Here is a 23,283-nt window from a genome sequence, read left to right as displayed (position 1 = left end):
TTTTTTTTTTTTTTTTTTTTTTTTTTTTTTTTTTTTTTGGCAGGACTAATAGTTTGTGTGTAGCAAGCAAGAGAATATGGACATGGTATTTGGCTGCATGAAACCTATCGGTAGGACACCTGAATGGCCCTGTATAACGAACCAGATGTTGTCGTGGAAGCCAATGCGAGGAGAATGGGATTGACTGTCCACGTCTATAAAACAGGGGAGGGATCCCTAGTCAGAAAAGTTTCAGGGAAGACCTTTAGGCAAACTGAAAATAGGATGAGAGGATCAACTGACCAAGGACCTCCAGGTACTTGGAGCAAGGTAAGAAGATGCTGGAGACAGAATGCTGTGGAGGAGGCTACTTGATGACGCCAAACACCGACTCCAGTTTCTGGGTCTAGGGGAGTAAGAAAAAGTAGGATTGAGTAAGATTTGGGCTGTAGCAAAAATGTCCCATAAAGCAACGAACAGGAGCTGCACTAACTGTTCTCGCTCTCTATGATGACAGCGAGGAGGTTTTGAGCAACACTGTTACCTCACTTTGTCTTAATAGTCCAGCAAGAAAGCGCCAGTCCACTGAATGGCGTCATTTACTATTCCAATAAACCCGGAAGAAAGCCAAGTGGTTATCTGAACAGGTGACTTACCGAATGATAGTCAGTGCTCTATCTCTCTCGCTGTGTTACTATAATTTAGACATAAATTGCGTCTAAGAACATATTTTCATGGATTACAGCCCTCGTGTTATAAGCACTCAGTTTCTCAATTTCGGAAAGTTTATTAAATGGTTCAAATGTCTCTGAGCACTATGGGACTTAACTTCTGAGGTCATCAGTCCCATAGAACATAGAACTACTGAAACCTAACTAACCTAAGGACATCACACGCATCCATGCCCGAGGCAGGATTCGAACCTGCGACCGTAGCGGTCGCGCGGTTCCAGACTGTAGTGCCTAGAACCGCTCGGCCACCTCGGCCGGCGAAAGGTTTATTAAAAGTAGTGTTTTGTTACAGTATTAGTAATATGTTTCTTCTTTCCGTAGGGTTGGCAACTGAAAGACTACACTGGCCAACTGCACCCATTATATGGAGATGTGAGCGACGAGGAAAGCATTCTTTCTGTATTCAAATGGATTACTGACAATTTGGGAGGAGTCGACATTCTCGTCAACAGCGCGGGATTGTTTCGCAATTCTGGCTTGATTTGTGAGTGATGAATATTCTCTATAAGAGTATGAAGCTGGTTTTATAAATCAGTCTGAATTTTGCATTACTTACCAATTAACAATTGATCTGATATGGAAATCGTAGATCGTCGAGGTTAGCACATGCCAGAAGTTGTCTGTCAGTTAGAGATTATAAATTGTCGATTTTGTTCAAGAGAAAGTGCTTCACAAATTGAAAAAGTGAGTAACATCTTGGTCCACCTCTGGCCCTTCAGTAAACCATTCTTGAATGTCCTCGTGATGGATATCGTGCCAAATTCCGACCAATTGGCGCGTTAGACTGTCAAAATCCCCTGCTCGTTGGAGGGCCCACCTATAACGCTCCGAGCGTTCTCAATTGGGGAGAGATCTGGCTACCTCGTTAGCCAAAGCAATGTTTGCCAAGCGCGAAGACTAGCAGTAGAAACTCTCGCCGTGTGCGTTCAGGCGTTATCTTGCTGAAATATAAGCCTATAATGGCTTGTCATGTAGCCCAACAAAACGGGACGTAGAATATCGTCGAAGTATCGCTGTGCTGCAACGGTGCCGCGGATGATAACCAAAGGGGCCCTACTATGGAAAGAAACGACACCCCAGACCATCAATCCTGGTTGTTGCGTGTTACAGCGGGCGATAGGTTGGTATCATACCGCTGCCCAGGGCGTCTCCAGACGATTCTTCGGCCTGGCATCTCATTGAATGGAGTAGAATGGTCTTCATTGACGAGTTCCGCTTAGAACTGAGCCACGACGACATGTCTGGAGACACTCCGGACAGTGGTGGGGTACCAACATGAGTGTCATCCGTCATACGGCCCGACGAGTGTTGGTCTTGGGTTCTGTTCCTTTTCGTAGTAGAACCCCATGGGTTGTTGTGGTGTCACTGCCAGACACCACACTTGCTAGGTGGTAGCTTAAATCAGTCGCGGTCCATTAGTACATGTCGGACCCGCGTGTCGCCACTGTGTGATCGCAGACCGAGCGCCACCACACGGCAGGTCTCGAGAGACGTTCGAGAACTCGCCCCAGTTGTACGACGACGTTGCTAGCGACTATACGGACGAAGCCTTTGCTCTCATTTGCCGAGAGACAGAATAGCCTTCAGCTAAGTTCATGTCTACGACCTAGCAAGGCGCCATTAGCCTTAGATAGCTTGTATTTAAAGAGCCTCACTTGTATCGCCACAATTTCCAGATGTCTCATCAAGAACGATGTATACAAAGGATGGATTAAAAGATAAGTACCAAAGGAGCTACGTACTTTTCTTTATAGCATTCATTAAGTCTCCTGTTTCAGACCTCACTCCATCCTTCGTGAGTTAGCGCGTGCATCTTGGCCGCCTCTTTCAATTAGTGTGCGTAGTGTTGGCAAGTCTGCCGACACAACAGTTGTCATCTGCGGCACCCTTAGAACACAGTGGCACGTCAACGGTATTCTAAGCCCCTTCATGGCAAGAGATCCTGGGCTTCCATTTCAGAGAGATGAAGCTCGTCCACATACGGGGAGAGTGCCTACTGATTGCCTTCGTGCTTGCCAAACCCTACCTTGGCCACCAAGGTCGCCGGATCTCTGACCAGCTGAAAATGTGTCGAGTATTATTGACAGGGCTCTCCAACGAGCTCGGGATTTTGACGATCTAACGCACCAGTTGGACAGAATTTGGCATGATTTTTGTAAAGCTTTATTGACTTGCTCGATTTACGAAGCTCTTTCTCTTGAACAAACCATTCAATTTTTGTGAAACTGTAATCATTTGTTTATCTGTACACGTACCTCTACCGTTTACTTCCCATTCGGGTAATTCTTTCATGGTGCACTTTCTTTTTCTTAGAATGCGTATCATTGCTGCTTATGAGCAGCGTCAGTGATTGCTATTGCATGTGGAGTCTTTCTGTAGCTGCTTGCTTGGGTCGCGTAGCGAGCTAAGGAAGGGACAGTGAGATCCGGTGACTTCTCGGTAGCCGACGGGAAGGGGGTGGGCTGTGGGGGGGGGGGGGGGAGCGTCAGTTCCGATTCTAAGAGGAGCGCTGCAGAGGGCCGATTGGGCCTCGTGCAGGGCGGGTAGGCGGCCCTTCGCTTTGTTCAGGCGCGAGCATCTTTGTCTGAGGTTTAGGACAGCCGCCGACTGTAGACGTTTTCCCTGAATACGGTGGGCAGCGCAGCATGAGGGTCCAGCGACTTCACCTTAAAATGCCGGTATAATGAGCCGTGATACAAACTTAGCTGTCTGCAGAATACTGCCCATTTTTATAAGCAAAAGCTATTTGGTCAGAGCACTGGTCTATAGAATTCGATTTGTCACCGTCGGATGCCATCCCTGAAATTAGGAGATTAGCATGTGACTCGCAGATAAACATCTCTGTTCTGTGGGAAGAGAAATACACTCCTGGAAATGGAAAAAAGAACACATTGACACCGGTGTGTCAGACCCACCATACTTGCTCCGGACACTGCGAGAGGGCTGTACAAGCAATGATCACACGCACGGCACAGTGGACACACCAGGAACCGCGGTGTTGGCCGTCGAATGGCGCTAGCTGCGCAGCATTTGTGCACCGCCGCCGTCAGTGTCAGCCAGTTTGCCGTGGCATACGGAGCTCCATCGCAGTCTTTAACACTGGTAGCATGCCGCGACAGCGTGGACGTGAACCGTATGTGCAGTTGACGGACTTTGAGCGAGGGCGTATAGTGGGCATGCGGGAGGCCGGGTGGACGTACCGCCGAATTGCTCAACACGTGGGGCGTGAGGTCTCCACAGTACATCGATGTTGTCGCCAGTGGTCGGCGGAAGGTGCACGTGCCCGTCGACCTCGGACCGGACCGCAGCGACGCACGGATGCACGCCAAGACCGTAGGATCATACGCAGTGCCGTAGGGGACCCCACCGCCACTTCCCAGCAAATTAGGGACACTGTTGCTCCTGGGGTATCGGCGAGGACCATTCGCAACCGTCTCCATGAAGCTGGGCTACGGTCCCGCACACCGTTAGGCCGTCTTCCGCTCACGCCCCAACATCGTGCAGCCCGCCTCCAGTGGTGTCGCGACAGGCGTGAATGGAGGGACGAATGGAGACGTGTCGTCTTCAGCGATGAGAGTCGCTTCTGCCTTGGTGCCAATGATGGTCGTATGCGTGTTTGGCGCCGTGCAGGTGAGCGCCACAATCAGGACTGCATACGAGCGAGGCACACAGGGCCAATACCCGGCATCATGGTGTGGGGAGCGATCTCCTACACTGGCCGTACACCACTGGTGATCGTCGAGGGGACACTGAATAGTGCACGGTACATCCAAACCGTCATCGAACCCATCGTTCTACCATTCCTAGACCGGCAAGGGAACTTGCTGTTCCAACAGGACAATGCACGTCCGCATCTATCCCGTGCCACCCAACGTGCTCTAGAAGGTGTAAGTCAACTACCCTGGCCAGCAAGATCTCCGGATCTGTCCCCCATTGAGCATGTTTGGGACTGGATGAAGCGTCGTCTCACGCGGTCTGCACGTCCAGCACGAACGCTGGTCCAACTGAGGCGCCAGGTGGAAATGGCATGGCAAGCCGTTCCACAGGACTACATCCAGCATCTCTACGATCGTCTCCATGGGAGAATAGCAGCCTGCATTGGTGCGAAAGGTGGATATACACTGTACTAGTGCCGACATTGTGCATGCTCTGTTGCCTGTGTCTATGTGCCTGTGGTTCTGTCAGTGTGATCATGTGATGTATCTGACCCCAGGAATGTGTCAATAAAGTTTCCCCTTCCTGGGACAATGAATTCACGGTGTTCTTATTTCAATTTCCAGGAGTGTAGTTGGACTGTCTCTTTGTGGAGGCGAGATGCCATCAGCTGGACACATTCTCCACCCAGGACGAACGATCTCTTGTGACGTAGAAAATGTGGGATTGAGCTGCGTTGGTTGTCCCTAAAAAAATTAGCAGATAGTGCGAGACAGCAGGCAACATTCTAAGAATTACATACATGGGAGAAACATGAATTACCGGAAATAAAGAATATTGTAAAGTAAGTATGCAGAACTGTAAACGGATCCTAGCCAAGGCTCGACATACGTTACGTACCAAGAATAATGGAGATGTAGCCCAAGTGTGCAATTTCTGGTTAAGACACCTCACAAGGACAATTATAATTTTAAAAGTTACAGGGTCCCCAGCAGCCCAAGCCCTTCCTAACAATTAACAAAAGACCGAACTGGAAATTATGAGTTCAATTAAATTAAGAATTTAATTATAAGAATGCAATTTTTTCAAGACACTTACATGATGAACAGCATTGAGTGTCGTATATCAGTGAGCTTGCTTAATGAAATTGATTTTTCCTCCCATTTTTGTTCATCACAAGCAAGCAGATTAACTTAAAAAATCAGGGAATAGAAAATAAATTTGAAAACTGGCATCAATGAGAAAGATAAAGGACGCAGATTTCATTACTGAGTTTGATGCACATCCTATGAATACACATGACTGGTGCCTGAACGAAAAATTTAACTAAGTAATTCGCCAAAAATGGTAGAATAGCGCAATTAAAAAAAGGAAAAACACACAAAAGGGAAGTGAAACACAATAATTCAATCATTCCATCTACAGAACCACGACAGAAATACTTCAGCGTGATACCTATCACGATTATGCTCATACACTAGCTTGGAAAGAGGTTTATCCGATTCGCAAGGTTTGTATAGTAGATATACGACATAGAATCCGCGCCTGCCGCTTACGAACAGCCGAACTTCAGCACGTGGTAAACTTGATTACGAGTTAACTGTTCATAAATTAGACAGTAAACCAGGCACAAATGTAAGAAATTTTGATGGTGCAATAGCAGAATGAATTTGCCGTCACGAAATAAAATTAACTCGGCAAGGCAGAAACCCTCTCTAGGAGCTACGAACTGTACTAACCAACAGCTAGCTGCAGAGTGTCCTTTCTCCACAGGGGGTCGCCTAACTACCGGTGCAACGGAAGTTACCAGAGGGGTACGCTTCCACCACTAACCTGACAGACAAACCAACCTCACACTAAAAGGGGTAAACCTCTCTGTCTAGGTACTGGTATCTTAAGTTGGTCATCCTGTGCTACCCTCCAAACGAGAAGCAAACATCACCTGCTCCTAGCAGACGACAACTAACTCAGCGTCCCCCACAAAAGAAACCCGAAACCACTCGTAAAAACACTCATTCAGTCACATTGACACACTCACAGGGTAGGGTTAAGGGTAAAACGTAATAAATACAGGTCATGATTTCCTATGGAACACAAAAAAAAATCAAACATAATATCATTTAATAAGCCTTACCTTGATTGCTGAGTCTTTCTGGGAGAGTTAATAAATTAGACCGCAATCAGGCGGTGGACAGAATAGGATGCTCAGAATCCAGTGAGACAAGCGTCTGTGAGACGTCTCCACAGAGACGTTTCAATATATGCGAAAAGCCGGAATTTAGGAATTCTACTCACAGGAAGACAGGCCAGTAACAGTACCTCCTAGGAGGGGAAAAAAATGGTGCAAATGGCTCTGAGCACTATGGGACTTAACATCTATGGCCATCAGTCCCCTAGAACTTAGAACTACTTAAACCTAACTAACCTAAGGACATCACACAACACCCAGTCATCACGAGGCAGAGAAAATCCCTGACCCCGCCGGGAATCGAACCCGGGAACACGGGCGCGCGAAGCGAGAACGCTACCGCACGACCACGAGCTGCGGACTCCTAGGAGGGGAGTGCAGCAGTTTTCTTATAATCAGTTTAGTTGACTTGACTTAACGGAGTAATGCCATTGGCGAAAGATAGTTGATATTAACTATGGGGAAAGCAGAAGCAGATGAGTTTTACACCTTTACGACAGCACACTTACTCTCAAGCTCCTTCCATGGCTCTGGACGAAGACGGAGCTACTTCTGACGGAGGAGACGGTGTCCAGCGGCCAATCTGTTGGCAGTCATCCACAGTTGTTTGTTGTTGTTGTGGTCTTCAGTCCTGAGACTGTTTTGATGCAGCTCTCCATGCTACTCTATCCTGTGCAAGCTTCTTCATCTCCCAGTACCTACTGCAACCTACATCCTTCTGAATCTGCTTAATGTATTCATCTCTTGGTCTCCCTCTACGATTTTTACCCTTCACGCTGCCCTCCAATGCCAAATTTGTGATCCCTTGATGCCTCATAACATGCCCTACCAACCGCTCCCTTCTCCTTGTCAAGTTGTGCCACAAACTCCTCTTCTCCTCTATTCTATTCATTAGTTACGTGATCTACCCATCTAACCTTCAGCATTCTTCTGTAGCACCACATTCCGAAAGCTTCTATTCTCTTCTTGTCTAAACTATTTATCGTCCATGTTTCACTTCCATACATGGCTACACTCCATACAAATACTTTCAGAAACGACTTTCTGACACTTAAATCTATACTCGATGTTAACAAATTCCTCTTCTTCAGAAACGCTTTCCTTGCCATTGCAAGTCTACATTTTATATCCTCTCTACTTCGACCATCATCAGTTATTTTGCTCCCCAAATAGAAAAACTCATTTACTACTTTAAGCCTCTCATTTCCTCATCTGATTCCCTCAGCATCACCCGACTTAATTGGACTACATACCATGATGCTCGTTTTGCTTTTGTTGATGTTCATCTTAATTCCTCCTTTCAAGACAATGTCCATTCCGTTCAATTGCTCTTCCAAGGCCTTTGCTGTCTCTATCAGAATTACAATGTTATCGGCGAACCTCAAAGTTTTTATTTCTTCTCCATGGATTTTAATACCTACTCCGAAGTTTTCTTTCGTTTCCTTTACTGCTTGCTCAATATACAGATTGAATAGCATCGGGGAGAGGATACAACCCTGTCTCACTCCCTTCCCAACCACTGCTTCCCTTTCATGTCCCTCGACTCTTATAACTGCCATCTGCTTTCTGTACAAATTGTAAATAGCCTTTCGCTCCATGTATTTTACCCCTGCCACCTTCAGGATTTGAAAGAGAGTACTCCTTGCTAAAGCTTAAATCATGTTGAAATTCTGCAGCACAGGCGACCGGGAATGAGAGGTATAAATCGTCGGTAGGCGCATGGTTTTGGCTAAGTTAGATTCTGGAATTTCAGTACTTCTGATTGTGCATTCCAAGGCTCATTAACGCCCCAGTTAATTACAGTAGACGCATGTGACATTCTATAACTTGCAGTAACGCCGGAGTAATGGCTCTGCGGACACTGTGATCTTCTATTTTTATCAGTGTTTTGGAAGATGACGATATCACCCTCTTTCTTAATTCTCGTGGTTTTTGTCATGTGAATCTATCACCAGCAGAAAAACGCTCCTATCGAAGAACAAAAATGGCGTATCCTGTGGGTTACCAGCTGCCTCACGCTACCTTCCGCAGCACCTTTGAAGATTTTTCCCAAAAATTGTGGAAAATCTATCCACTATCACTTGCCCATTTTCGCTCAGTCATTCAGCCCGACTCATTGTCATTATCTCTTTGCGTCTCCTTAATTTTCACTGTCTCCTGCCTCACAGCCACAGTCTCCTTAGTTCTGTCCTACAACTACTCTGATCTCTATGTTACTGTCTTCCACTTGCTCTCTCTTACTGCTACTATCACATCCATTCCTTTCCACTGCTGTCGTCTCTTCTCTTTGTCACTATCTCTCTCTTCCTCGTTTTCATAGTCATAGATTCTGCCTCTCAACTATCACTGTTTCTCACCCACTTCTACTTTCTCCTTCTCTTTATTCCTCTTCCACTGGCACCGTCTCCTTCACTCTTCCTAGCGCTGGTCTGTCACTGTATCCCTGTTTTCTCCCACACTGACATTCTCTCCTTCGCCTTTTCTATACCACAACCAATGTCCACTCTACTATCGTCCAGTATTCATTAGTTTTCCGTCTCTTCCCCATTGCCACTGTGCGATCTCTCTCAGCACCAGAAAACGTGATTATGTTCGCATGCCAAAATTTTTGGGAAAATTTTAAGGTGCTGAAAAGGGTAGAATGAGGCAGCTGGTACCCCATTTTCCAGCCAGTCTGCTAAGCTGGATCATATTCGCCTTTTTTGTGATCCGATAAGAGCATTTTTCTGCTGGTGCCCTTCTCCTCCCTGCCACAGCAGGGCATGTCACTCATGGAAAGAACTTTATGGGTCGGTGAAATTTTGATAGTTTACTTACGTGAAATTGAAATAACGAAAAACTAATTTTGCACTTCAGACCGCATTTTAGATGCATAAAAATTTTTCATGAGCCTCGGTACTACAACATGGGGCACGAGAATCCTCTGATGATAACGGAGACACTTTATGGCATATTTTTACGTCACCTTAAGAACTACGTTTTCGCCTCACTCCGGACTTTACGTGAACAAATAGGATAACTTGGAATTTCTGTATCTCGGAAACGGATAAAGATATCAAGAAAATTTCCTAGGTTGTTCTATATCGGGATCTTGGGAATATATCGTAAAAATACTCCCATTTACTGTGCATAGCCATCTTGGAATCTGCCGCTCGGTTTTAGTACACAAAAACTACGTTTTTGGGTTGTTTCTCGATAACGGATAAAGATTTTTGAAAATGGGAAGATATCCCTTCTAGATAAATGCCTAGATGAAGAGAACATAACGGTAAAACTTGAGCAAGTTCCTGCAGTTATTTATTATTTCGATTTAGCGTCACACCGCAGTTTATGTGCGTATTTTACGTGTAGAAGTAAGACAATTTCGAATCTCTGTATCTCGGAAACCGTTAAGCATACCAAGAAACTTTTCAAGGCTCTTAGAGATCGATATCTTAGGAGTATATTGTAAAAATTTCAGCACATAGCGAAATTTCTATGCGTAACCAACTTGGAATCCACGGTTCGGTTTCGCTTCGAAAAATGTTAGAAAAACATTTTTTGGAAATTTGGTAAGGAACCGTCCATGAACTGGTGGTGCCTCCATAAGCCCCTTAAGGCCCACCATAGACAACGAAAATGCAAAAAGAACCGACAGGTTTGCTCCATTTTCCTAAGCAGGAGGCAATGTGTAGTATTCATAGCTCGATTCTGTACTGTACAATAGTGACCCTAATACGATCCTTCTGTAGGGAATACAAATGATCCATGACCCACGGTCTATCCAAAAGGCCTGCCAATTAACACTGGAACCCCAAGTATGGACTTTGGAAGAATTTCCTTTTCACGCGCGGCGTTTCGGAACATGTAGTGCAGGGTATGTGACCATGAGAAGAAGATCAAATAACCAACGAAAAGATAGCGTTCTACGAGTTGGAGCGTGGAATTTCAGAAGTTTGGCGTGGTAAGGAAGCTAGAAAATCTGAAAAGGGAAATTCAAGTGCTCAATATAGATACAGTGGGGGGTCAGTGAAGTTAAATGGACAGAAAAAACGAATTTCCGGACAGATGAGTATAGGATAATATCAACAGCAGCAGAAAATAGTATAACAGGAAGAATTTACTAGGAATAAGAAGTTCAGACAACAGTAGTACAGGTATACATGCCACGTCGCAAGCAGAAGATGAAGAGATAGAGAAATTATATGAGGATGTTGAACGGGTGATTCAGAACGTAATGGAAAATGAAAACCTAACAATCATGGGGGATAGGAATGCGGTTGTAGGGGAAGGAGGGGTTACCGGAGAATATGGACTTGACACTAGGAATGAGAGTGCAGGAATCTAGTGTAGTGCAATAACTTTCAGCTATTAACAGCGAATGAGTCACAAGAGCAAATGGAATTCTTGCAAAAAGTCTGGAGATACTGGAAAATTTCAGTTAGATTACATAATGGTGAAGTAGCGATTCCAAAATCAGATATTTGATTGTAGCCCACACCCAGAAGCAGATGCGCAGCTCACAGTTTAATAATGATGGGGAGTAGGCTGAGGTTTAAGGGACGAGCCAGGAAGAAACAATCTGCAAAGAAGAAGGATACGCAAATGCTAAGGAACGAAGAGACAGGCTTGATGTTCTCTCAGGCTATAGATACTGCGACAATGAACAAGTCAGTAGACTTCTCAGTTGAAGAGGTACGGATAATCCTAAAAACTGCAATCACAGAAGCTGGAAGGAAAAATATTGGTTGAAATAAGGTAACTGCGAGGATAACTGCTGATCGACGAAAGAAGGAAGTACAAAAACGTTCAGGGAACTTAAGGAATACAAAAATACAAGTCTCTTAGGAATGGAAAAAAGTAGAAATTGCAGGGAAGCTAAGGGAATCGGCTGCATGAAAAATGAGAAGAAATAGAAAATGAAGTGATTGTCGGAGGAACTGAGTTAGTGTAAAGGAAAGTCAAAACAACCTTCAGTGAAATTAAAAGCAGGGTGGTAATATTAAAAGATCAATAGGAATTCCATTATTAAATGCAAAGGTGCGAGCGGATAGATGGAAATAGTAGAGGGGTATGGCGTCTGGTTACGTGATAGAAGAAGAAACAGAGTTGATAGGGAAGAAACAGGGGATCCACTATTAGAGTCAGAATTTAAAAGAGCTTTAAAGGACTTAGGATTAAATAAGGTAGAAGGGACAGATAACATTTCATTCTTTCTAAAATCAATGGGGGAATATGGCAACAAAACGACTATTCACGTAGATGTGTAGAACGTATGAGACTGCAGATATACCATTAGACTTCTGGAAAAACATCATCCACACAGTTCCGAAGATAGCAGGACCCGACAGGAGCGATAATTATTGCACAGTCAGATTAACAGCTCTTGCATCAAAGCTGCTGACAAGAATAATATATAGAAGACTGGAAAAGAAAATTGAGGATCTATTAGATGACGATCAGTTTGGATTTAGGAAAGGTACGGGCACCAGAGAGGCAGTTTTGACATTGCGCTTGCTAACGGAGGCACGATTGAAGAAAAGTCGACGCATTCGAAGGACTTATCGACCTGGACAAATCGTGTGACAATGTAAAATGATGCGCGCTGATTGAAATTCTGAGAAAAGTTAGGGTAAGCTATAGGGAAAGACGGGTAATACATGATATGTACAACAACAAAGAGGAAACAGTAAGACTGGGAGACCAAGAACGAAGTGGTCAGATTAAAAAGGGTGAAAGACAGGGATGTAATCTTTCACTCCTACTGTTCAGTCCATGGATAGGAGAAGCAGTGAGAGAAAAAAATAAATAACTAAAATAAAGTAAAAAATAAAATTAGGATTCAAGTGCAAGATTAAAATTCAGTTTGAAAGGATAAGCATGATTCGCTGAAGAGATTGCTATCCTCAGTGAAAGTGAAAAAGAATTACAGGACCTGTTGAATGGAATGAACACTCTAATGGGTATAGAATATGGACTGACAGTAAATCGAAGAAAGGCGAAATACGAAGTGGCAGAAATGAGAATAGCGAGAAACTTAACATCAAAATTGGTGATCACGAAGTAGATGAAGTCAAGGGCTGCTGCTGCATAAGCAGCAGAAAACTCATGACGGACGGAGCAAGGAGGTCATAAGAAACAGGGTATCACTGCGAAAACGGCATTCCTGGACAAGAGAAGTCTAATAGTATTAAACTTAGATGTTAATTTGAGGAAGAAATTTGTGAGAATGTACCTCTGAAGCACAGAATTGTATGTTAGTGAAACACTGATTGTGGAAACCAGAACAAAGAGACTGGAATCGTTTTAAATGTGGTACTACATAAGAATCTTGAAAATTAGGTGAACTGGTAATGTAAGGAATGAGGAGGTTCTCTGCAGAATCAGCGATGAATGGAATGTATGGAAAACACTGACAAGATTAAGGGACAGGATGATAGGACATCTGTTAAGGCATCAGGGAATTAAGGGAAAAAAAATAACGTTATCGCTTGATGTCGAATGTCTATCGATTATCCTTAATCCTCATGGTCTTTGTCCAGTGAATCATTAGTTTAGATCACTCATTATCCATACAGCTCAGTTGTTTTACTTGTTGAATGTTATTTCTCTCAGTGTAATTTTTTCAGAAAATACTTGTTATGCATTTGAGACAGATACTTTCTAATAAGTGGTGGTCAATGTGACCGACATTTTTTTCTTCAGATAGATGAAACCCCTTTTTTGTCGAGATGAGTAATGATTTTTGAGAGAACCATCAGACAGAACTCATTTCTCAAGGCCAATGTTTTCATCACATTATTCTGTTGGGCGACAGTTCTGATTACCATATGTGATTCTACGGGGAGTGATCAGCCTCCCGCAAGGTGCAACCGATGCAAATCGTCGTGGCTGCGGGAAGGCGTGTCCAATTCGTTTGCCATTTTTCACTTTGTTAAAAATCTTATATTTCATTACAACTTACTAACAAGTCTGAATTGTTAAGCTGATAAAAGTTTATAGTCTGTTGGGTTACGAATATTGTAATACGCCTCTTACAAGGGAACCTCCCCATCGCACCCCCCTCAGATTCAGTTATAAGTTGGCACAGTGGATATGCCTTGAAAAACTGAACACAGGTCAATCGAGAAAACAGGAAGAAGTTGTGTGCAACTATCAAAAAAATAAGCAAAATATACAAACTGAGTAGTCTATGTGCAAGATAGGCAACATCAAGGAGACTGTGAGTCCAGGAGCGCCGTGGTCCCGTGGTTAGCGTGAGCAGCTGTAGAATGAAAGGTCCTTGGTTCAAGTCCTCCCTCTATTGAAAAGTTTAATTTCTATATTTTCGCAGTTATGATCTGTCCGTTCGTTCATTGACGCCTCTGTTCACTGTAATAAGTTTAGTGTCACACCGCAAAACCGTGCGATTAGTAGACGAAACTACGTGCCTCTCCAATGGGAACCGAAAACATTTGATCGCTAGGTCATAGGTCAACCGACTCCTCCACAGGAAAACACGTCTGATATATTCTACACGACACTGGTGACGGCATGTGCGTCACATGACAGGAATATGTTGTCGACCCACCTAACTTGTACACTTGGCGAATGGGTAAAAAGATTCTTCTACCTTGCCCGATTTAGGTTTTCTTGTGGATGTGATAATCAATCCAATAAAAGTGATGAAAACATAAGAGTTCGTCACATAAACTGCAACAAAAGAATGCAACAGTTTCACAGTCACACAGTTTTCCCTGTGCTCTGTCAAAACATATGTTTTTAACGTTTTCAAATTTTTCCGTGAGTAGACCGTCAAATCCTGCATATGTCCACGCAAATCTGAACATGTCCAGGAATTTTGGAGAGCGAAGTTGATTGTCTGTGTGTGTGCATGAACTTTGACAATTGTCTGAAAATAAAAAATTAAAATTTTCACTCGAGGGAAGACTTGCACCAAGGACTTCTCGTTCCACAGCTGCTCACGCTAACCACAGGACCACGGCGCTACTCAAGTAGTACTCTCCTTATTGTTGCCTATGTTAAGCATGGACTATTGTTTCTATATTTTGCTTATTTTTTTAATAGTTCCACACAACTTCTTCCTGTTTTCTCGATTTATCTGTGTTCAGTTTTTCAAGGCGTATCCACTGTGCCAACTTATAACTAAATCTGAGGGGGGTGCGATGGGGAGGTTCCCTAGTTAGAATAATGTCTATACAATAACTCAACTACATCTGCGATATTAAATACTTTGAATGAAATTGAAAAGACGTCCACTCAGTATTAAACTGCACTGACAGAAAAAAATGTGAACATGAAGGAGGAGCTGTGCGAGACAAACGAAAGTTCATTGTTCAAGGCAGATGTATAAGGGTGGTGCCAATAGCACTACTACGAGGACGCAAATCAGGTTTGCTTTGAAAACGCGCTGTAATGGTCCTGAGCGTTAGTTACCTTCGAGATTGGACGTAATGAGTTGATGTCAGTCAAGAATGCCTCTAAGACAACGAGACGCCACCATCAACAGCTCACCGAGTTTGAAAAGATCGTGTAACACGAGAAGGTGAATGTTCATTCTGCGATGTTGCAGTAAGACTTTAGCGGTAATGTAGCCACTATATATGATAGCTCGAAATTTGCTGTACGACTTCGTGAACTATCCCCGCTTCAACCCCTACAATTTCATGAAGTTGCCTTTGGTGGAAGCGTTAAACGTAGCCTCCAAAACAGTGTCAGTAACGGAGGTGTGTTCGAAGCAGATGGCTGTCACTGAGTTTCTATTGTCGGAAAAGCAAACCATCGCAGATATTCGCAGACGCTTGTAAACTGTCTACAGAGATCAGGCAGTGAAAAAAAGCACGGCGAGTCGTTGGGCGAGGCGTCTGTCATCATCACAACCTCGTCGCGCAAACCCGTCCGATCTCCCGCACGCTGACTGGTCGCACACAGCTTTGAGTCCGACAATGTTGCAACGTCCGGACACTCTCATTCGAGGTGATCGACGGATCACAATGAAATACCTCGCTGTTGGTAGTGCTGACACATTCGTCCACCAATTGTGTTCCTCAAAGGTGTGTGCCAACTGGGCTTCTTGCCGGCCAGCGGAAGTCCATAAAGAGGACTGAAGGATCCTGATCGTGACAATTTCTTGTTGATCATCTTCACAGGAGGTGAAACAAGGGCTGATCACTTCGAACTGGAAACAAACGGCAATCCATGGAGTGGTGCCACACCACTTGTCTCCTCCGAAGAGAAAATTCAAAGCCGCAACCTCAGCCATTAAAGTTAAGGCGGCGATCTTCTGGAGCTCTTTTGTATCTGTTTGGTGTCCTCCCTCATGGTGCAACTATAACCTGTGAAGTGTATTGTGCTATGCTCAGGAAATTGAAGAAACGACTTCAGCTTGTTCGTCAACACAAAAATCTCCATGACAACACAAGATGTCACAAGTCTGCGAACCTGAGAGAAGCTGAAAAAAAAGCATTGGACAGTTCTTCTTCATCCTACCTAGAGCCCCGATCTCGCATCTTCCGACTTCCAAGTGTTTGGTCCAACCAAGGATGCACTCTGCGGGAAGTAGTACGTGAAATATGGGAAGGCTATTGCTGTAGCAAAACGTTGGGTCTGGCATCGGGCAGTAGAGTGGTACAATGTGGGTATACAGGCCATCTCAGTAAGGTAACGTAAGGCCGTCGCATGAACGGAAATTATGTTGAAAAGTAAGGTGTTGTAGTCAATGGGCGAGGAGAATAATATGGTGTACTGGAATCCTGACTAAAACCAACCTGGTTTCAAGAAAAAAATGCGTTGTTTCACTTCTTGAACACGCCTAGTACGAGGCCGCAAAAGTCTTTGCTAACAGATGAGCGAGTCGGTCGCTCTCAGACCTTCTCGATGAACCCGTCTCGTCTTTGCTTGCCTAACATGCTATAGCAGATTACATCCTTTCAGTTCTCCCTACTACCTGTAGAAGAGCAGTGTGTTGTTTGTAGGTTTCCCGTAAAATTAGCGCTCTTTCTTTAATGTACTGGTCCATTTAATTCCTAGGTACCTTTTACCCTTAGGTAGGTGATAACGGATCGGAGCGTGGAATGTCAGATCCCTTAATCGGGCAGGTAGGTTAGAAAATTTAAAAAGGGAAATGGATAGGTTAAAGTTAGATATAGTGGGAATTAGTGAAGTTCGGTGGCAGGAGGAACAAGACTTCTGGTCAGGTGACTACAGGGTTATAAACACAAAGTCAAATAGGGGTAATGCAGGAGTAGGTTTAATATTGAATAGGAAAATAGGAACGCGGGTAAGCTACTACAAACAGCATAGTGAACGCATTATTGTGGCCAAGATAGGTACGAAGCCCACACCTACTACAGCAGTACAAGTTCATATGCCAACTAGCTCTGCAGATGACGAAGAAATTGAAGAAATGTATGATGAAATAAAAGAAATAATTCAGATAGTGAAGGGAGACGAAAATTTAATAGTCATGGGTGACTGGAATTCGAGTGTAGGAAAAGGGAGAGAAGGAAACGTAGTAGGTGAATATGGATTGGGGCTAAGAAATGAAAGAGGAAGCCGCCTGGTAGAATTTTGCACAGAGCACAACTTAATCATAGCTAACACTTGGTTTAAGAATCATAATAGAAGGTTGTATACATGGAAGAACCCTGGAGATACTAAAAGGTATCAGATAGATTATATAATGGTAAGACAGAGATTTAGGAACCAGGTTTTAAATTGTAAGACATTTCCAGGGGCAAATGTGGACTCTGACCACAATCTATTGGTTATGACCTGTAGATTAAAACTGAAGAAACTGCAAAAATGTGGGAATTTAAGGAGATGGGACCTGGATAAACTGAAAGAACCAGACGTTGTACAGAGTTTCTGGGAGAGCATAAGGGAACAATTGACAGGAATGGGGGAAAGAAATACAGTAGAAGAAGAATGGGTAGCTTTGAGGAATGAAGTAGTGAAGGCAGCAGAGGATCAAGTAGGTAAAAAGACGAGGGCTAGTAGAAATCCTTGGGTAACAGAAGAAATATTGAATTTAATTGATGAAAGGAGAAAATATAAAAATGTAGTAAATGAAGCAGGCAAAAAGGAATACAAACGTCTCAAAAATGAGATCGACAGAAAGTGCAAAATGGCTAAGCAGGGATGGCTAGAGGACAAATGTAAGGATGTAGAGGCTTGTCTCACTAGGGGTAACATAGATACTACCTACAGGAAAATTAAAGAGACCTTTGGAGAGAAGAGAACCACTTGTATGAACATCAAGAGCTCAGATGGAAACCCAGTTCTAACCAAAGAAGGGAAAGCAGAAAGGTGGAAGGAGTATCTAGAGGGTCTATACAAGGGCGATGTACTTGAGGACAATATTATGGAAATGGAAGAGGATGTAGATGAAGATGAAAGATGAAATGGGAGATACGATACTGCGTGAAGAGTTTGACAGAGCACTGAAAGACCTGAGTCGAAACAAGGCCCCCGGAGTAGACAACATTCCATTGGAACTACTGACGGCCTTGGGAGAGCCAGTCCTGACAAAACTCTACCATCTGGTGAGCAAGATGTATGAAACTGGCGAAATACCCTCAGACTTCAAGAAGAATATAATAATTCCAATCCCAAAGAAAGCAGGTGTTGACAGATGTGAAAATTACCGAACAATCAGTTTAATAAGCCACAGCTGCAAAATACTAACACGAATACTTTACAGACGAATGGAAAAACTAGTAGAAGCCGACCTCGGGGAAGATCAGTTTGGATTCCGTAGAAATACGGGAACACGTGAGGCAATACTGACCTTACGACTTATCTTAGAAGAAAGATTAAGGAAAGGCAAACCTACGTTTCTAGCAATTGTAGACTTAGAGAAAGCTTTTGACAATGTTGACTGGAATACTCTCTTTCAAATTCTAAACGTGGCAGGGGTAAAATACAGGGAGCGAAAGGCTATTTACAATTTGTACAGAAACCAGATGGCAGTTATAAGAGTCGAGGGGCATGAAAGGGAAGCAGTGGTTGGGAAGGGAGTAAGACAGGGTTGTAGCCTCTCCCCGATGTTATTCAATCTGTATATTGAGCAAGCAGTAAAGGAAACAAAAGAAAAATTCGGAGTAGGTATTAAAATCCATGGAGAAGAAATAAAAACTTTGAGGTTCGCCGATGACATTGTAATTCTGTCAGAGACAGCAAAGGACTTGGAAGAGCAGTTGAACGGAGTGGATGGTGTCTTGAAGGGAGGATATAAGATGAACATCAACAAAAGCAAAACGAGGATAATGGAATGTAGTCGAATTAAGTCGGGTGATGATGAGGGTATTAGATTAGGAAATGAGACACTTAAAGTAGTAAAGGAGTTTTGCTATTTGGGGAGCAAAATAACTGATGATGGTCGAAGTAGAGAGGATATAAAATGTAGACTGGCAATGGCAAGGAAAGCGTTTCTGAAGAAGAGAAATTTGTTAACATCGAGTATAGATTTAAGTGTCAGGAAGTCTTTCCTGAAAGTATTTGTATGGAGTGTAGCCATGTATGGAAGTGAAACATGGACGATAAATAGTTTGGACAAGAAGAGAATAGAAGCTTTCGAAATGTGGTGCTACAGAAGAATGCTGAAGATTAGATGGGTAGATCACATAACTAATGAGGAGGTACTGAATAGGATTGGGGAGAAGAGGAGTTTGTGGCACAACTTGACCAGAAGAAGGGATCGGTTGGTAGGACATGTTCTGAGGCATCAAGGGATCACCAATTTAGTATTGGAGGGCAGCGTGGAGGGTAAAAATCGTAGGGGGAGACCAAGAGATGCATACACTAAGCAGATTCAGAAGGATGTAGGTTGCAGTAGGTACTGGGAGATGAAGAAGCTTGCACAGGATAGAGTAGCATGGAGAGCTGCATCAAACCAGTCTCAGGACTGAAGACCACAACAACAACAACAACATAGGTGATAACTTCATTATAGTGAACTCGATTCTGGTAGGCAAATTTCAATCATGTTCTCGCTGCTAAAGATACCAAGAACTACTTTTATTTGTTTTTCTCTTACAAATAAAAGATCTTTTCGTGTGCTGAATAGCAAGAAGAAAATACATTATCTCTTGCAAGTTACGATAAACAGGAAGTCACCTATGACCACTGTCAGTTTCCTGAACGATTGAAGTACTCAGTAGTAAAGCCGCTTTATAAAAAGGGAGAAAGGGATAATGTAGACAATTTTAGACCTATTTCTATGCAATCGGTGTTTGCTAAAGCTATTGAAAAGGCTGTGTTTGTAAGGATAATTGATCATTTTGTATGACATAATATGCTATCAAATGTCGTTTAACAACTGAAAATGCTATATCCTCTTTTCTGTGTGAGCTACTAGATGGGTTAAACAAAAGGTTTCGAACGCTAGGCACATTTTTCGATTTAACTAAGGCTGAGAATGGCTGTGATGTGGGGTCTGAGTGGAGTACAGCCAAATGGGGGGTGCCACAGGGATCAGTGTTGGGTCCGTTCCTCCTCCTTATTTATATAAATAATATGCCTGCTGACACTAACTTGGTAGTAAAGTTATGTTGTGTGCAACATTGACCCAGTTTCAAATAGTGCAACTTGTAGAAAATAAACTAACACTGACAGTAAGACTCAGGTTTTACAGTTCCTAACACACAATTCAACAAAACTCGACGTTTTAATTTCACAGAATGGGCATATGATTAGTGCAATTGCACAGTTCAAATTTCTAGGTGTTCAGATTGATACTAAACTGTCGTGGAAAGCCCACATTCAGGATCTTGTTCAAAGACTTAATGCTGCCATTTTTACTATTCGAACGGTGTCTGAAGTACGTGATCGTTCGATACGAAAATTAGTCTACTTTGCTTATTTGCACTCGCTTATGTCGTATGGTATTATATTTTGGGGTAACTCTTCCCATTCTAATATGATATTTTTGGCTCAGAAACGGGCGGTTCGGGCAATAAGCGTTGTAAGTTTGCTAATCTCTCGTCGACCCCTGTTCACTAGTCTGGTATTCCGACATTGGCTTCTCAATATATATATTCTTTTCTGTCGTTTCCTTTAACAATATCAGCTTATTCCCAAGAACAAGCAGCTTTCGCTCAGTTAATACTCGGCAGAAATCCAACCTGCATTTGGATCGGACTTTCGTAATTCTTGTACGGAGAAGTGTGCAGTATTCTGGTGCATCCATTTTCAATAAGCTACCACAAGAATTAAAAAATGTTAGCAGTAAGCCACGCGCTTTCAAATCGAAACCGAAGATTTTCCTCACAGGTAACTCCTTCTATTCTGCTGAGGAGTTCCTTGAAGAATTAAGCTGATTATTATGTTATATTGTTGATTGCGTTTACCTTAACTTATGGTTTCACTTTTTTTGGGTTCATAAATATTTTATTTTTATCTGTTATTACTTTTATGTTGTTATTTCATAAACTGACACGTTCCATGGCCTTGCAGATTTGCTCCTCAATTTGGTCCTACGGAAGATGATGCGTAAATAAATAACCGTAAATCAAAATTACGCCGCAACCCTTATGGTGCTGACATATTTCGCAAAAGCTTCTGCGACTCTGAACTGTAAATATGTTCACACTTATTATTTTTCTCAGGATTATTTTGAGACAGTTTCCATGTCAGTAATTACTCTGCCAACAGCTGCTCCATTGTCTGAATGGAAACTGATGCTGGACGTGAACGTGCTGGGTCTGAGCATCTGCACCAGGGAGGCCGTGCAGGACATGCTGAGCAGGGGCGTCGACGACGGCTTCATTGTGAACCTCTGCAGGTAGGAGAAACTTGTTGTTTATGCGATTACCAGAAAGCAGCTCTACTTGTCACCAGTATCGACATTCATTTATTGTAACTATCAGCCTTGGGTCACGCAGATAGTATCACAACTTGTTTCTACATCTCAGTAAGTTGTCACTACAAATGTTGACTTCGTTGCTTAGTAACTCTTTAACTGAACAGACAGAGCAGCGCTTACAGTACTCAGTTGATGGATTCTATGCATCTGACAATCACTTACTAACAAATCGAAATCGGTCACGGTTTCGTGTCGCCGTGTAAATCATAGATTTTTTCGTGAGGGCACACACAAAGAAAGAGCGTGTCATACACTGCCCCACAAAAGGAATGAATCACTCAGAAGACATGGTCATACAGGTACACATCATCGGCTTGTACATTCATGCTCATAAATTAAGAATAATGCTGATACATGGTGAAACAACGCTCTGGTGGTCGGTTTGCGGGTTTAAATCACCTCGGGGTATGCAGTGCATCTGGTCTGCGGTCGTCGCTAGGTGTCGCTGGCAGCAGTCCACATACGCAAAGGGGTGTTGGTGCATGTCAGAGTATGTTGCAGCGAGTAAGTGTGTAGACGTTTCCAGACGTGCTAATGGTGACTGTGTGTAGAAAATGGCTCGAAGAACACATATTGATAACGTTATGAAGGGTAGGATACTAAGGCGAGTGGAGGCTGGTCAAACACAGCAGGTTGTAGCATGGGCCCTCCGTGTGCCACAAAGTGTGATCTCAGGATTATGGCAACGATTCCAGCAGACAGGAAACGTGTCCAGGCGCTACAATACGGGACGTCCACAAGGTATAACACCATAAGAAGACCGATATCTCACCATCAGTGCCCGCAGACTGCCACGGAATACTGCAGGTAGCCTTGCTCGGGACCTTACCGCAGCCACTAGAACAGTTGTCTCCAGACACACAGTCTACAGACGACTGAACAGACATGGTTTATTCGTCCGGAGACCTGCAAGGTGCATTCCACAGACCCCTGGTCACAGGAGAGCCCCTAAAGCCTGGTGTCAGGAACACAGAACATGGTCATTGGAACAGTGGTCCCAGATTATGTTCACGGACGAGTCCAGTTATAATCTGAACAGTGATTCTCGCCGGGTTTTCATCTGGCGTCAACCAGGAACCAGGTACCAGCCCATTAATGTCCTTGAAAGGGACCTGTATGGAAGTCATGGTTTGATGGTGTGGGGCGGGATTATGATTGGTTCACGTACACTCCTGCATGTCTTTGACAGAGGAACTGTAACAGGTCAGGTGTATCGGGACGTAAGTTTGCACCTGTACCTCTGCCTTTTCAGGGGTGCAGTGGATCCCACCTTCCTCCTAATGGATGATAACGCACGGCCCCACCGAACTGCCATCGTGGAGGAGTACCTTGAAACAGAAGGCATCAGGCGAATGGAGTGGCCTGCCTGTTCTCCAGACCGAAACCTCATCGAGCACGTCTGGGATGCTCTCAGTCGACGTATCGCTGCACATCTTCAAACCCCTACGACACTTCAGGAGCTCCTACAGGAACTGGTACAAGAATGGGACGCTATACCCTAGCAGCTGCTCGACCACATGATCCAGAGTATGCCAACCCGTTGTGCGGTCTGCGTACGTGTGAATGGAGATCATATCCCATATTGATATCGGGGTACGTGCGCAGGAAACAGTGGCGTTTTGTAGCACATGTGTTTCGGGACGGTTTTCTCAACTTATCACCAATACCGTGGACTTACAGATCTATGTCTTGTGTGTTCTCTATGTACCTATGCTATTAGCGCAAGTTTTGTGTAGTACCACATTGTGTGGCACCACATTCTGCAATTAACCTTAATTTATGAGCATGGATGTATATATATGATCATAACTGTAATTCTCTGTGACTGACAGAACGACCACACGAATGCTTTAGTGTTGCTCGTGTTTAGTGCCGTTACCGAGACTTAT

At 43.7% G+C, this 23,283-nt stretch overlaps 1 protein-coding gene across 2 annotated transcripts in view; it reads left to right on the top strand.

The window, feature by feature from the left end:
* Positions 1-23,283, top strand: part of LOC126237464 (dehydrogenase/reductase SDR family member 11-like) — a 135,420-nt gene that overhangs the window by 70,839 nt on the left and 41,298 nt on the right. For both annotated transcript variants that reach the window (XM_049947603.1, XM_049947602.1), the window contains exons 2-3: positions 1,032-1,194; positions 21,184-21,313. In XM_049947603.1, coding sequence (XP_049803560.1) covers positions 1,032-1,194; positions 21,184-21,313 — 293 coding nt within the window. The remainder of the gene's footprint in view (positions 1-1,031; positions 1,195-21,183; positions 21,314-23,283) is intronic.

This window comes from Schistocerca nitens, chromosome 2 (genome assembly GCF_023898315.1).
Source record: "Schistocerca nitens isolate TAMUIC-IGC-003100 chromosome 2, iqSchNite1.1, whole genome shotgun sequence".
In the NCBI taxonomy this organism is placed as follows: domain Eukaryota; kingdom Metazoa; phylum Arthropoda; class Insecta; order Orthoptera; family Acrididae; genus Schistocerca; species Schistocerca nitens.
The sequence above is the reverse complement of the archived record's forward strand: the minus strand, read 5'-3'. Positions and strand labels throughout refer to the sequence as shown.